Source organism: Delphinus delphis, chromosome 3 (assembly GCF_949987515.2).
Source record: "Delphinus delphis chromosome 3, mDelDel1.2, whole genome shotgun sequence".
In the NCBI taxonomy this organism is placed as follows: domain Eukaryota; kingdom Metazoa; phylum Chordata; class Mammalia; order Artiodactyla; family Delphinidae; genus Delphinus; species Delphinus delphis.
The window spans coordinates 15,485,558-15,500,033 of record NC_082685.1 but is presented as its reverse complement, the minus strand read 5'-3'; the positions used below and the strand labels follow the sequence as shown (position 1 = coordinate 15,500,033).

The 14,476-nt window shown below is 49.5% G+C and overlaps 1 protein-coding gene across 1 annotated transcript; it reads left to right on the top strand.

Annotated features, from left to right (window-relative positions):
- Positions 1-1,213: 1,213 nt before the first annotated feature.
- Positions 1,214-9,397, top strand: TEKTL1 (tektin like 1). The gene is made up of 7 exons (XM_060006722.1): positions 1,214-1,783; positions 2,991-3,095; positions 7,435-7,633; positions 8,021-8,187; positions 8,323-8,418; positions 8,507-8,620; positions 9,149-9,397. Exons 1-7 carry the CDS (start codon positions 1,214-1,216, stop codon positions 9,395-9,397), a joined length of 1,500 nt encoding a protein of 499 aa, XP_059862705.1.
- Positions 9,398-14,476: the final 5,079 nt, after the last annotated feature.

Genomic DNA, 14,476 nt, shown 5'->3' with positions numbered 1-14,476 from the left:
GGACCTGTCGAGTTTGAGATGCCTATGAATGGCCCAGATAAAGATGCCACTGCTAGAAGGAAACAAACGAGGTGATGTGACGGAGAATTATGGGGGAGAGATTGAGGGCAACTGTCTCTTTTTCTTCCCCAGACTCTGAGAGGCTTCCTATGTTGGAGGAATTATACATCATGTAACTCTTGGTGGGTGGAAAACAAAGTCCTCCTTCCGCCATAGAAACAGGAAGTTCAGACATGAGTCACTTTCCTAGCTTCCCTTGTAGCTCAGGCATGATCATGCGACACAGGCTCAGGCAATTAGATGCAGCCACCTTGGACCCTGGGAACTAAGGAGGCAAAAAAGCAGGTACTATAGAGAACTGACTCAGTTGCTGGTCGCAGTAACAGTGCCGCTCCCAGGGACAGCCAACCAGCAGCTGAGATTTCTGCAGTGGTTGCCATGGTGTCCTCAAGAGCCACCACGTGTCTTTGTATTTTTTGGCTGTGATTCTGATCGGGAAACCATCTTTTCCTTTGCTGTGGCTTGCACTAAAAATCCTGAGTGATGGGAGAGAGTAGAGCTTAGATATTGCACTAAGGAAAGACTCCTTTAAGATGGTAATATTTGAGGCTTCCCTGGTGGCGCAGTGGTTGAGAGTCCGCCTGCCGATGCCGGGGACACGGGTTCGTGCCCCGGTCTGGGAAAATCCCACGTGCCACGGAGCAGCTGCGCCCGTGAGCCGTGGCCGCTGAGCCTGCGCGTCCGGAGCCTGTGCTCCGCAAAAGATGGTAATATTTAAGCTGGGTTCTGAAGACTGGAAAAGAGCCAGCCATGGGAAGGAGGTGAAAAGGAGTATACTACACAGAAGGAACAGGAAATCTAAAGCTTTGAAGTGGGAAAGACCTTAGCATGTCCTCAGAGCTGGAAGAAGGCCCGTGTTCCTGGAGGGTAAGAAGCAACAGTGAGGGGCTGGCTAGATGAGGTCGGTTTTCTCAAAGAGCCAGGATTCCAAGCCACCTCTGCCTGGCTCCAAAGCAGAGTCCATCCAACCCTTCCCTGTAGCCTTTCCCCTCCCCCACTTTTGGAACTCTGCCTGCGCTGTTGCCACGGTCGTCATAGTGATGGGTCCTCTGCTTCACTCACTCTTCAGGCCAGGAAGGAGTTGCGTGTCGTTGGGGGTCCCTGCCTCTCCTGGAGAGGACCTCGGGCCAGGCGAGGACCCCAATCAGGGACCATGCCCGTGTTGATACCCCCGGTTGAGCACAGCCAGGACACGCGTGTTGGGCCTCCAGCATGGCGCGAGGCGACCAAGGCCTTGACACAGAAGGCGCACCAGCTGACCGACCGCTGTGGGCGAGAGGCGGTGACCATGTGGCAACCCAAGGACAGCGTGCGGGACCCACACATGGCGCGCCACCTCGGCCGGGCCGCCTACATCCTGCCCTGGCGCTTCCGCGTGGAGATGCTCAAAGGTGGCAGCACCATGGAGAAGCCACCGCCGGGTGAGGGCGTTACGTTGTGGAAGGGCAAGATGAAGCCGCCTGCCTGGCATGCGCGCCTGCCGCTGCCCATGCACCGCGACGCGCGGGCCCTGCAGACGGCCGAGGTGGTGCACGCGCACGCTCGTGGGGCGCGCCTCACTGCCGCCCGCCTCAGCCGCGCCCAGCACCAGATCAATGGGCAGCTGCGGTTGCTGCAGCGCCAGCGGGAGGCTACCGACCACAGGCTCAGCGAAGTGCGCAAGGCCCTGCTTATTAACCAGCAGAGCGTCAAGCTGCGGGGCTACCGGCCCAAGTCTGAGAAGGTGGGACCACCATTCCCCCCAGCTCAGTCGCAAAGACTGAGGCCTCCGCTCCCAGATGCTCTCAGCCTGGGCAAAACCCACCCTATAGAGAGAACTCTCCAACCCGTCCCAGCTCCATTGAGTGAGACCACAAGAAAATACCCCCAAGATGAGGTGCCTTTGTTCCCAGCGCCAGAGGTGGAGATCCACCCAAAGAGATGAGATTCTCAGGCCCCTTGCCCCAGAGGGGGAATCTATCCCAGTTTCCCAGCCAGGGAGAGGTGGGACCCTTGAGTCAGACTAGATGAAATCCTTCCCAAAGAGTAAAATCTACAACCCCCAGCCCAGACATGAAATCACTCACCCAGTCCCTAGGCGCAGAGGGTGAGACCCTCCCACAGGCATGAGACCCTCAGTGCCCCAATCCCACTGAAAACACACACAAAGCCCCCAGCTGAGCAGAGTGGGTGATGTTCTGGTCCCAACCCAGACGAAACTCCTCAAAATGCTTATTTTTAAAACCCTAACCAAAGTCCCCCACCAGCCTCAGCGAGTGAGAACCCCTCCCGGGGCCTCACCCAGGTGGAAAGGAGCAGATTTTGCGTAAAGATTGAGACCCTTGGACTCCCAGCCCCTGCACCTGAGACTTAAGCCCCTAGCCAGGGGGAAAGGGTGAGACCCCTAGTCCCAGCCCTGGTGAAATCCTCCCCCTAAAGTGAAACCCCAGACCCCCACCCCAAACGGGGAGAATATTCCAGCCTCCCTGGGGAGAGATGAGACCCCACCCACAGGGTGGGATTCCTAGTCCCAGCCCCCAGATCCAGATAGTAAGACCTCAAGAAGGCAAACCTATGATGAGACTCCTCCACTTCTAGCCAGGGAGAGAAGATAAGACCATCACCAAGGAAGGGGGACCCTCAGCCCCAGAAAGTGGTGATAACCTTTCCCCAGGTTAAGTCACTTCCATCCCAGCTCACTGGGCTCCTACCTATAAAAAGGGAGAAGCCCCCAGCCCCGCTCTCTAGAAGGTAAGACCTACCCCAAGTGAGAGCCCCCTAAAAGGTAAAGCCTTCTCAGAGAGTGAGATCCCCAAAAGGCGAGAGTGCCCCCAACTCCATTCCCCAAAGCCAGAGTTTATGAGGTTGGCAAACCCTCTACTACTCTGGAAGGAGAACTCTCCCTCCAGCCCTCTCCCAAAGGTGTGAAAGATTCTCTCCTTGTTTTCCAGATCCCTGACAAAGCTGACAGTATGCTTACCTGGGAGAAAGAGGAACTAAAGAAGATGAAGAGGAAGATGGAGGAAGATATGGAAAAATCAGAGGCCCTGCTCAAGGTTGGGAATACCTGGGGCCACTTTAAGGGAGCTGGAGGGGGACCCTTGGCCACCTAATGGGCAAACTGCTCTAACCTTGGGGACTGTAGCAACAGCAAATCCCTCAACCCACACACCCGCCCCACCCTGACCTGACATTCACTGTATTTCCACTTTATGAAAGGGAAAGACTGGAGCTCTGAGAGATGGAGTTGGGCCTCAACATAGCAATGAACATCCCCCTCTGTGCCAAGCCCTGTGCAGTCATTAAGTCTTTAAAATCCTCCTGTGAAATAGAACTATGATCCCCTCTTTAGAGATGGGGAAACTGAGGCTCAGAAAGACATGGCCTCACCCAAGGCATGGAGCTAGCCCGTGGTAGGGCTGTGGTTTCAGCTCAGGTGTCTTTTTTTTTCCAGCTTTAGCAAGATACAATTAACAAATTTAAATTGTGTATATATTTAAATGTACAAATTGAGGATTTGATATACGTGTACACTGTGAAATAATCACCACAATCACCTCGTGTGTGTGGTGAGAACACTTAGCAAATTTCGATTATAAAAGACAGTATTGCTAACTATAGTTACATTAGATCCCCAGAACTTAATCATCTTGCGTAACTGAAACTTTGTACAACTGGACCAACATCTCCCCATTTCTCTCTCCCCTCAGCCCCTGCCAACCACCATTCTACTTTCTCCCTCTCTGAATGTGACTATTTTAGATTCCACATCTAAGCAAGACCTTTCTGCATCTGGCTTATTTCACGTAGCATAATATCCTCCAGGCTCATCCATGATGTCACAAATGGCGAGATTTCCTTCTTTTTTAAGACTGAATAATATTTCATTATATATTATATGTTATTATATACTATACTATATTGATATCTACATAATTTATTATTAATATATTATTATTGCTATATATTATTAGTATAGTAATAGTATTAATATAATATAGTAATATTGTTATTACTGGTAATTACTACTATTATTATATTACTGTATTATATATTATATAATATCACATTTTCTTTATCCATTCATCTGTCAACAGACATTTAGATTGTTTCTGTGTCTTGACTGTTGTAAATCATGCTGAAATGTACATGGGAGCTGTTTCTCTTCAAGGTCCTCATTTCCTTTGGATATGTACCCAGAAGTGGGAGAACTTCCTCATGATTTAACTCAGACGTCTTGAGCTCTTTACACTGTACTGTGTGCTCGTCTCTGTCAGCTCCAGCCAGAGATGGTCTCTCACTGAATCCTTCACTCTTGCAACAAGGATTTCCTTATGAGATCACTAATGGAGATGGGAGAGTACTTATGTTTCATGGAGCCTGTGTGTACTTTTGACTCTTCCATTTGACAAATATTAATCCAGTACCCTGGTGTCCCAACCACCGTGCCTGGCACTGGGGACAAAGTTGTGAACAGTACAGAACTGGCCTTGCCCTCAAGGAGTTCATATTATAGGGGCATTCAAAGAAGGGAGCGGCCAGGGTTGGGAGAGCGGAGTTGGGGGAAAGGACTTAGGAGCTGGTGCACCTACTGTCCGTGGTGCTGAACCTTAATTACACTCAACCTACGGCACCCCCAGGCCGCTGTCATGTTCCTTTAAAGCTGGTGATCCTGAAAAATCCTTCAAGGAAGTCTGAAACAGACAAGGGAGAAGACCCTGTGGCCCCCTTAGGGAAGGACTTGCAAGAGAGAAAGGGAAATTGGGAGTTGGGAAAAGACAGACAGATACAAACCCAGGAGAAAAATGCTCACACCAAATAGACATGTTTCAACTTAAAATCATGAACTCAGATCTCAAACTGACACTCAGAGCTTTCCCAGAGATCTCATCATGTGTCTCTAGAAGGCTTGCTGTCCCACTGTGCAAGTTGTTTCATACCTTCTCTTCCTTCAGATCTCTCCAACTCCCTGCTCTTTCTTCATTCTCAATGAATGACCCCAATGCATGGAAACCACTGAAGAAAACTTCTCTCATGTTTCCTGTGCCAGTCCTATAATTCTATCTACCTGCCACACCTACCTTCTCCCCTTCTACCGCATCATCAATATTTTTTTCTTTATTGGATCATTCTCACCAGTGAACAAATGGGGGGTTATCCTTTAACGGATACAGATCTATCTGGGATGGTGAAAAGTTCTGAAAATGGACAGTGGGGATGGTTGCATATTGTGAATATACTTAATGCCACTGAACTGTACACTTAAAATGGTTTCCTTGGCAAATTTCTATGTCTATTTCACCACAATAAAAAAACCCTCTTTTGATCCCATGCACCCTTTCAGATAATCCCCATTTCTCTGATTCACTCACTATCCGATCTTATCTGCACATGCTGACCCTCTCACTTCCTTTGGTCAGGAACCGGATCATTTTCCCCACTGTATCCCTGCCACCTGGCACACTGCCCAGCATACAGGAAGGGCTTAATGAATATTTGAATTCATTAATGAATGAAAGACTTTTAAAATCCATTTTTTTACCTAAATGGATGAATCTCAATGATATGATATTCAGCAAAAGAAGCTGGACATTAAAAGTACACACTGTAGGGCTTCCCTGGTGGCGCGGTGGTTGGGAGTCCGCCTGCCGATGCAGGGGGCACGGGTTCGTGCCCCGGTCCGGGAGGATCCCACATGCCGCGGAGTGGCTGGGCCCGTGAGCCATGGCCGCTGAGCCTGCGCGTCCGGAGCCTGGGCTCTGCAAAGGGAGGGGCCACAACAGTGAGAGGCCCGCGTACCGCAAAAAAAAAAAAAAAAGTACACACTGTATGATTCCATTTATATGAAGTTCTAAATTTCAAAAGCTTTTTCTTAAAGAGTCAGGTAGTAAATTGTTTAAGCTTTGTGTGCAATAGTCTCTGTCACAATTACAGATGGTCCTCAACTTACAATGATTCAACTTACGGTGGTGCAAAAGTGATACACATTCAGTAGAAACTGTAATTCAAATTTTGAATTTTTATCTTTTCCCCGGCTAGCAACATGCAGTACAATCCTCTCTCATGATGCCGGGCAGCAGCAGTGAGCCACAGCTCCCAGTCAACCACTGGGTAAATAACTGACACCCTTATAGCCATTCTGTACCCAGACAACCGTTCTGTTTTTCACTTTCAGTACAGTATTCAATAAATAACATGAAATAGTCAACACTTTGTTATAAAATAGGCCTTGTGTTAGATGATTTTGCCCAACTGTAGACTAATGTAAGTGTTCTGAGTACGTTTAAGGTAGGTTAGGCTAAGCTATGATGTTTGGTAAGTTAAGTGTATTAAATGCATTTCAACATACTATTTTCAACTTACAGTGGGTTTACTGGGATGTAACCCCGTCGTAACTCGAGAAAGATCTATACTTAATTTGGCCAGTGGAGCACAGAAACAGCCAGAAACAATATGTACATGAATGAGCACGGCCATGTTCCAATGAAGTTTTATTTACAAAACCGGATGGCCAGTCCAAAGTCTGTAGTTTCCTGAGCCCTTCACTAATCTACTAGGCACCTTAGTGGGAAAGAGGTACAGGGCATCAAGGAAATTTCTGAGGTGATGGAAATATTCTACATTTTGATGAATGTGGTGTTTATATGGATATATATATGAAGTCTTCTGTTTTAATATGACTTTCAAATAATCACAAATATCTAAGGAATGCAATATATTTTATAATAGTGGCAGTAGGATTTGGGTAGGGATGGGGGTCCAGATGCAGTAGAGCCTGGAAAGAGGAACTCTGAAGACAGCTGAGGGTGCTTCATACTGAGTAGAAAAGAGGAAGGGAGACCTGGAGACTAGGGATGGGGGTCCAGATGCAGTAGAGCCTGGAAAGAGGAACTCTGAAGACAGCTGAGGGTGCTTCATACTGAGTAGAAAAGAGGAAGGGAGACCTGGAGACTAGGGATGGGGGTGGGATAAGCCCTGAATGCAATTGAGGAGAAGGGATGGCACAAGAAGACCAAAGTGTAGGTACAGCTAAATACCGCTCCACTTCACAGATGGGGAAATTGATGGGGGAGGGACTTTCTCAGGTTCCCAGAGCAGAGCCAGGCACAGGACCCAAGCAACTAATACTGGGAACAGGAAAGCTGCCATCAGCCCCTACTGTTCCTTACTCCCCACCCGGGGACCACTGAAGGCTTCTGGACAGAGGCTGAGAGTACTGCGCGTCTGAGCTTCCACTTGAAAACGGGTTGCTCCTTTCCGGCTGCAACAAGAACTGGAGAAAGTCAATTTGGAGGCAAAACACTTTGCAGCCACTAGCTGAGAGATCGCGAGTCACTTCCCCCAATCTCCCAGCTTACAATTGACCTCTGCCTCTCTCTCCTTCCTCACTCCCAGACCCTGGCCTCCTGCCGCGACACTCTGGTCTTCTGCTGTAAGGAGAGGCTCCAAGCTGCGGAGCTAATGAACCAGCCGCTGGACAAGATTCTGGAGCAGGCCGGCCGCCACTCTTGGGTGACCCTCTCCCGAGTTCCCACCCCGCGCACTCAGGGCCTGAAAACCCCTCCTCCAGACCCTGTGGGCACCTATACCCCAGGTAAAACTCCACAGAAAGGAGTCCACTATAGTGGGTTTCCTCGGTACTCACCTCTCTCCCACTTCTCAGCTGCCGCCTTCCCCGGGTAACTGCCCCCCTCGACCAAGAGAGAGGGGTGCCAGTCTCCAGCAGAGCGCACGTTCTTGATTAGCTCTTTCCCCTGCGCACTACTGCTTCCCACACTCCGACTCGTTCAGTCACTCCCTGATGCTACTCATACGAACCCCGCTATTGGCCCCTCCCCTGGACTTTCTCCCAGTCCATCAGTAAAGCCCCCTTGCCCAGGGCCTACCACCACCTGAGAATAGAGAGGGGGACGCAGAAAGCCAGGGTTGGGAAAAGGAGACCCTGACACCCCACACGCATCCCTCCTCCCCACTCCGTCAGAGTGCGCCACGGCGCTGTACGAAGCCAAGCGACTGTTAATGGAGTCCAAGGACACTTTGCTAGATATGGCAAAGAACGAGGAGGACATCCGAGAACAGCTACAGCAGATCAGCGACCACGTGTGCGCCTCGCTAGCGCAGAAAATGCGCGAGACCTTGGAGCTGAAGGTGGGCCCCGCCGGCGCTGCTCTGAGTTGGCAGCTGGAGGCTAGGATGCTATAGCACCGAGGAGGGAGAAGGGGGACGCAGGAGGAGAGGGGACAGGAGGCCGAGGTGATTCTCCCTGTGCTCCCACCCACCCAGGATAGACTGAACATGACCTTAGGACTAATGAGGGCAACTATCCACCGGTGCACGAAATTCAACCAGGAGATGTGCGTCACCCGCGGCCTCGTCAAGGTACGGTTTGGGAAAAGGGTCTGCGGGGATGCGGCCGGGGGCGTCAGGTTGGCTGGGCCTCACGGCTCTACACACCACACTCCGCCAGGGTCCTCTGTCAAAAAGTCACCTGGAGACTCGAGAGAAACTGGACAGACCTCTGGTTCGCATGTATCAGAGACACGTGGGCACCCAACTCCCGGAGGCCACGCGACTCGCCCAGGTAAGCCCCTGTCCATCCCCCTTCCGCGTCTGCCCTCCCTCTCCAGGCGCGGCCCTGCCCTGGTAAGACTCGTTTCTCAAGCACACTTAGCCCAGGTAAGACCCCCTCACTCAGGTCTGTGAGTCCTTCAACTCCTTGACCGGAAGGATGCTCTTCAATACCCACACCTGTCTCAAATAAGTTCCCTCAACCTCTGCTCCACCTCTATCCAAGGTCCGCTCCTCCCCGCAGCTGCAGGTGCATCCCCTCCTTCATACCCGCCCTGTCACAGGTTCTTTTCCAAGTACATTCTGGCCCAGGTGTGTAACTCCCAACCCCATTCGAGGCTCGCCCCTCCTGGCTGTGCTCCTTCCCAGGCGAGGCCCTTTCACACACACACCTGACTCAGATGTGCCCCCATCTGAGGCCCCTCCCCTCTTCAGCTGTTGTCCTTTCACATGCACACCTGGCCCAGATGTGTCCTCGCATCCCAGATAGCGCCTCGCTGGGGCTCGCCTGTTTCTCAACACGGCCCCTCCCTGTCTCCAGGGCACTGACAAACTGCAGCGCCGCATCGCGCACGTGGAAGAGAACCTGAAAGAGCTGCTCTCCATGCGCAAGAACGTCGCCTGGAGCTTCAACTGCAAGAAGATCGGGCAGGACGTGGACTACAACGTGGTGCGCTTGCGCCTCCGCCAGCGGCACCCCCACGTGTTCTATGAGCAGGCACAGCGCCTGGTCAACGACTGGGACCCACGCACGCCACCACACGCGGAGTCCAGCGTCGCCCGCAAGTGACAGGCGCACCGTAGCCCCAGTCGGCCCCAGCCCAGCGGCCCTCCCTCTCTCCTGACCCAACCTCTCTCCAAGCTCCCTCTAGCAGAATTATAATTTAAAATAACCTAATAATTACCACTTATTAGGCACCTACTGGTCACTTACCCTATAACACTTTATAGGTCGTGTATCCTGGAAGTTAATAGAATGGATTTGGCCACCCTATTTCTAGGGCTCAAATCCTGGCTCCCCGGTTTCAGATTGTGTGGCCTTAGGCAAGTCACTGTTGCTCTCTGGCCTCAGTGTCTCCAACCTGTAAAATGTGGAATTGCAGCATTCACCTCGAAGCCTTGTCATAAGGATAGAGGAGTTCATACATTTAAGACCTATAGAATAGTGGCTGCACATAAAATATCTTCAACTGCAGGTGAATTGTTCTTCCCATTTTACAGTTAAGGAAGGTGAAGCACAGTGAGGTTAAGCAGATGCCCAAGGTCATGCAGCTAGTAAGGAGAAGAGATGGAATTTTAATACCGAACTCTACAGCCTGCTCTCTAAGCAGACCTCGGAGTCTGCCTTTATTGACAAAACACACACACACACAGGGATGAAGCTTCCCCTGGAGCTCTCTCTAGTGGAGGTTGTTTATATTCCCAGACCCCAAGCAACTCCAGTGCAGAGGTGGAATTGAGCCCTCCCTGCTTCCCATTGCCCTTTTCTCCATTTACCCGGGGGAGGGGATACTTCAAAATTCACAGCATCCTTTATTAAGCCCCTATAAAGTGCCAGGTTCTGAACCAGGTGCTGAGAGGGCAGCAGTGAGCAAGGCTTACATGGTCCCTGCTCTCAGGGAGCTCACAAGTTGATCAAGTGCAGGCAGCATCTTCCTGTTGGATGCAGCTCTAGTGTGGTCTCCTACAGGAAGCCCACCTGACTGCACCCACCCGTTCAGGCATAGTTCAATTTCTCCTCTCTGTTCTCTTGGACGCCCTCCCATCACCAAGCTGTGATAATCATCTGCTCTCATAGAAAGATTCCAGGGTGTAATGTACATAGAATAAGGGGTGTTCATTCAAGCCACAAATATTTCCCAAGCAACTGCTTCATGCCAGAGACTGTTAGGTGCTGGGGATACAGCAAGGACCAAATCACACATGATTCCTCTCTCATGAGACCGGCCATGCATGTGCTAAAAATCACCCTCACAAACATTATCCTTTTGGCAAAGTCACATGGTCACAACCGAGCCCAGTCAACATTTTACAGAGAAGGAAATGAAGTTCAGGAAGGTGAAATCATTTGCCCAGGGTCACAGAGCCAGCAAGGGACAAAGGATTTAAACCTGGGTCTGAATCCATGCTCGCTCTCTTTTTTTTTTTTTTTTTTTTTTTTTTTTTTTTTTGCGGTACGAGGGCCTCTCACTGCTGTGGCCTCTCCCGTTGCAGAGCACAGGCTCCGGACGTGCAGGTTCAGCGGCCATGGCTCACGGGCATAGCCACTCCGTGGCATGTGGGATCTTCCCGGACCGGGGCACGAATCCGTGTCCCCTGCATCGGCAGGCGGACTCTCAACCACTGCGCCACCAGGGAAGCCCCATGCTCACTCTCTCTTACTCCAGACTATAAGCATCGATGGGCTCACCATAACAACCGAGTGTAGATGGAGCAAATTATGCTCATTTGACAGGAAAATACACAGAAAAAAGGGAGAGCTGCGTGCCCAGGGTCACAGAGCTGAGGAGTAGGGCTGGGCGTTCAAACCAGCAGTATCTGACTCGGAGTCCTTGGGCATCACAGCCAGCTCCCTTATCTCAAGAGGGACTCCGCAGCCTGGGGACCATCAGGGGTTCCCTAGGGTTCGAATTTCCCTGGGATCCTAATTTCCCTGGGAATGTTCTTCAGGCACTTTCTCCCTGTACCCATCAGGATGCCAACAGGAAGCAGACAGCCCACACAATTTGAAGGAATTTTAACAAAGAAACAACAGCTGATCCCCATGACTCAGAGATTCTGTATTTGTGAATTCACCTAATTCACTAAAGTTTATTCGCAACCCCCAATACCGTGACACTTCCCCCAGTCATTTGAGAGCATGCACAGAGCAGTAGAAGACTTTTGCGTCCGGACCACACAATCCCAGAAGGTACAGCAAGGCAAAGCTCTGCCTGCCTGTTTCAGGTCTCATCCCTAAACAAGCGTCCTTTCCGAGTCTACTTTTTGGCCCTTTTTTTGTATTTTTGGGCTTTTCGCTCGTGATCTCACTGTTTTAAACAGCTCCGAATCATCATGCCAAAGTGCTGTCTCGTGTTCCTAAGTACGAGAAGGCTGACACGTGCCTTACAGAGAAAATGCGTGTGTCACACAGGTTCGCTTCAGGCATAAGTTATAGCGCTGTTGCCCTTGAGTTCAATATTAATGACTCACGTTAACGTATAATATTTTTATTGAACAATATATGATTAAATAAGTCATCTTTAAGCAGAAACACACATAAGACAAGGTTATGTATGGATCAGTTGACAAATACGGGACCAGAGGCTCACAAGATTCTACTTTTTGTGTTTCTCCTGGGAGTGACGGTTCAGTATTTGGGCAACTTTGTAGAACGTAACCTCCATGAATAATGAGAATGGACTGTATTTGCAGAGGTGTAGGCAGGATGTAGGGAAACCTCAAGGGATAACACAGTACCCAAGGTGTTACTTATTGTGAGGGGCCACATTTGCCACTCGTAAGTATGAAGGGGCAAGGTGGTCAGAAGGAGAAAAGTACTGTCTAGTGTTCCTAAGTGCAAGAAGGAAGGAAACGCCATGTGGATGCTGGGGGAATAAATGCCTCTATCCCCTCTTCCTCTCTTGGCCACTGTTCTCTAATGGTCAAAACAAAAGAGAAAGGGAGCCCATTGGCACAGTGCATCCATCCTCCTGGGGTATAGAGTCATCACCACCCTTCTGACTTTTGAGCCCCTTCCAGGTCCTTCCTGGGCCTGGGGACTGTCCCCTTTGTCTGCATCTTTGTCCATCCATCTTCCCCAGAAACCTTACATGGGGATGCAAACCTTGCATGTAATGCCTTACCCTCTGGGTTGCAACCTGCCACCCTCATCCTAGCTGGCACAGACCCGGCTTGTCACCTCGGCTCACCCAATATTCCCCAACAGCATTTGCACAATCCCCTCAGTTGCCTCAGAGATGAGATTTTGGCTGCTTCCCCTAAGTCGAGCTGTGGGCACCCAGGGAGCCTCTCAGTGACACTAAAAAGTGAATGTCATCATCCCCGTGTTAGAGATGAAGAAATAGAGCAGTGGCAAGACTTAAAATGCCACCCAGCAAGTGAGGGGTTAAGTCTGGACTTTTAAAGGTGTGGGGATGTCCCCACATGGGGATACTGCACTGCCCCCGAAGAATGGTCCAGGTGTCATTTGCATGAGAATACCTACAGTGCCCTTCAATGATACAGATTCCTGGGCCACACTCCAGACCTACAGAATCTGAATCTCAGGGGACAAGGTCTAGGATTTGCATTTCTAATGGGTCTGATGCACACCATGTTTGAAATGCATTCCCTCCCTGCTGCCAATTTCCCAGGACCGATTTCTGCATTGGCCACAGCAGATGCTGGTGGAGGGGCCCACGAAAATGTTTTCTTTTTAATTTCTTTTAAAGTCAGAAGAAACATATAACTATATAAAAATAAGTATATAATATATAATATATTTACACAATGTACAATATAGTATGTCATATGATATGATTATATAAAATATTATATATATTTAAATTATTAAAATTATAACTTCAGCCTGGATTATATTTATCTTTATACCAATGCAGGATTTTTTTCAATTTTTTAATCGTGGTAAAATACACATAACATAAATTTACCATCATAACCATTTTTAAGTGTCTGGTTCAGTGACATTAAGGACATTCACACTGTTACGCAACCGTCACCAGCCATTCATTCCTCTTTTCATCTTGCAGAACTGAAACTCTACCCCCATTAAACAATAATCCCCTATCCTCACCTTCCCCCAGCCCCTGGCAACCACCACTCTACTTTCTGTCCCTATGATTTTGACTACTCTAGTGACCTCATGTAAGTTATACAAATGCAGTTTTTAAATGATTTTTTAGGGACTTTCCTGCTGGTCCAGTGGTTAAGAATCTGTCTTGCAATGCAAGGGACGCTGGTTCAATCCCTGCTGGGAGAATTAAGATCCCACATTCTGTGGGGCAGCTAAGCCCACACACGGCAACTACTGAACCCATGCACCACAACTAGAGAGCCCGCATGCCACAACTACAGAGCCCATGCACTCTGGAGCCCATGCACCACAACTACAGAGCCCGTGCACTCTGCAGCCCGCGTACCACAACTAGAGAGAAGCCAGTGAACTGCAATGAAGAGCCCACGTGATGCAATGAAAGGTCCTGCATGCCACAGCTAGGACCCAACAAAGCCTAAATAAATAAATATTTTAAAATAAATAAATTTTTTTAAAAAAATAATTTTTTATCCTTTTTTACAGAAGAAGGGGTCCATGAAGGTGAAAGTTCCTCAGGCCCATGAAAACCATAATTGGGTTCTGCAACTTCTCCCTTGGACACTGGGTGCATCCCTGTCATTCATTTAGTCACTCAATCGACATCGTTCAGTAGCATTAACTGAAGCCAGCCACTATGCTGAGAACTAGGGGGTAGTTTTTGCAATCAAACACCCTGTTGATTTTATTCCTAATAATTTTGAATCCATCTGTTTTCCTCTATCCCCTGCCCCACGTATCCCCTTCACCTTCCAGTTTAAGGCACCATCAGCTCTTGCCTGGATGGTCCTACAACCTCCTAACTGGACCTCTTGTTGCCGTGTTTCCCCATAATACACAAACGCATCTCAGCCATGGCTTATAACAACAGACAGCTATTGCTCACGGTTCTGAAGGCTGGGAAGTACAAAATCAAGGCGGCAGCATGGTCGCATTCTGGTGAGAACCCTCTTCCTGGATCATAGCAGGCACCTTCTCACTGTGCCCTCACATGGTGGAAGGGGCCAGGGAGCTCTCTGGGGTCTCTTTTATAAGGACATTAATCCCGTTCATGAA

What these genes read in the sequence shown, in the direction of transcription:
- TEKTL1 (XM_060006722.1), top strand. Translation starts at nt 1,214, where the DNA reads ATGCCCGTGTTGATACCCCCGGTTGAGCACAGCCAGGACACGCGTGTT. An exon ending in ACCGGCCCAAGTCTGAGAAG is followed by an intron (nt 1,784 to 2,990) that starts GTGGGACCACCA and finishes CTTGTTTTCCAG; the next exon opens with ATCCCTGACAAAGCTGACAG. An exon ending in AGGCCACGCGACTCGCCCAG is followed by an intron (nt 8,621 to 9,148) that starts GTAAGCCCCTGT and finishes CCCTGTCTCCAG; the next exon opens with GGCACTGACAAACTGCAGCG.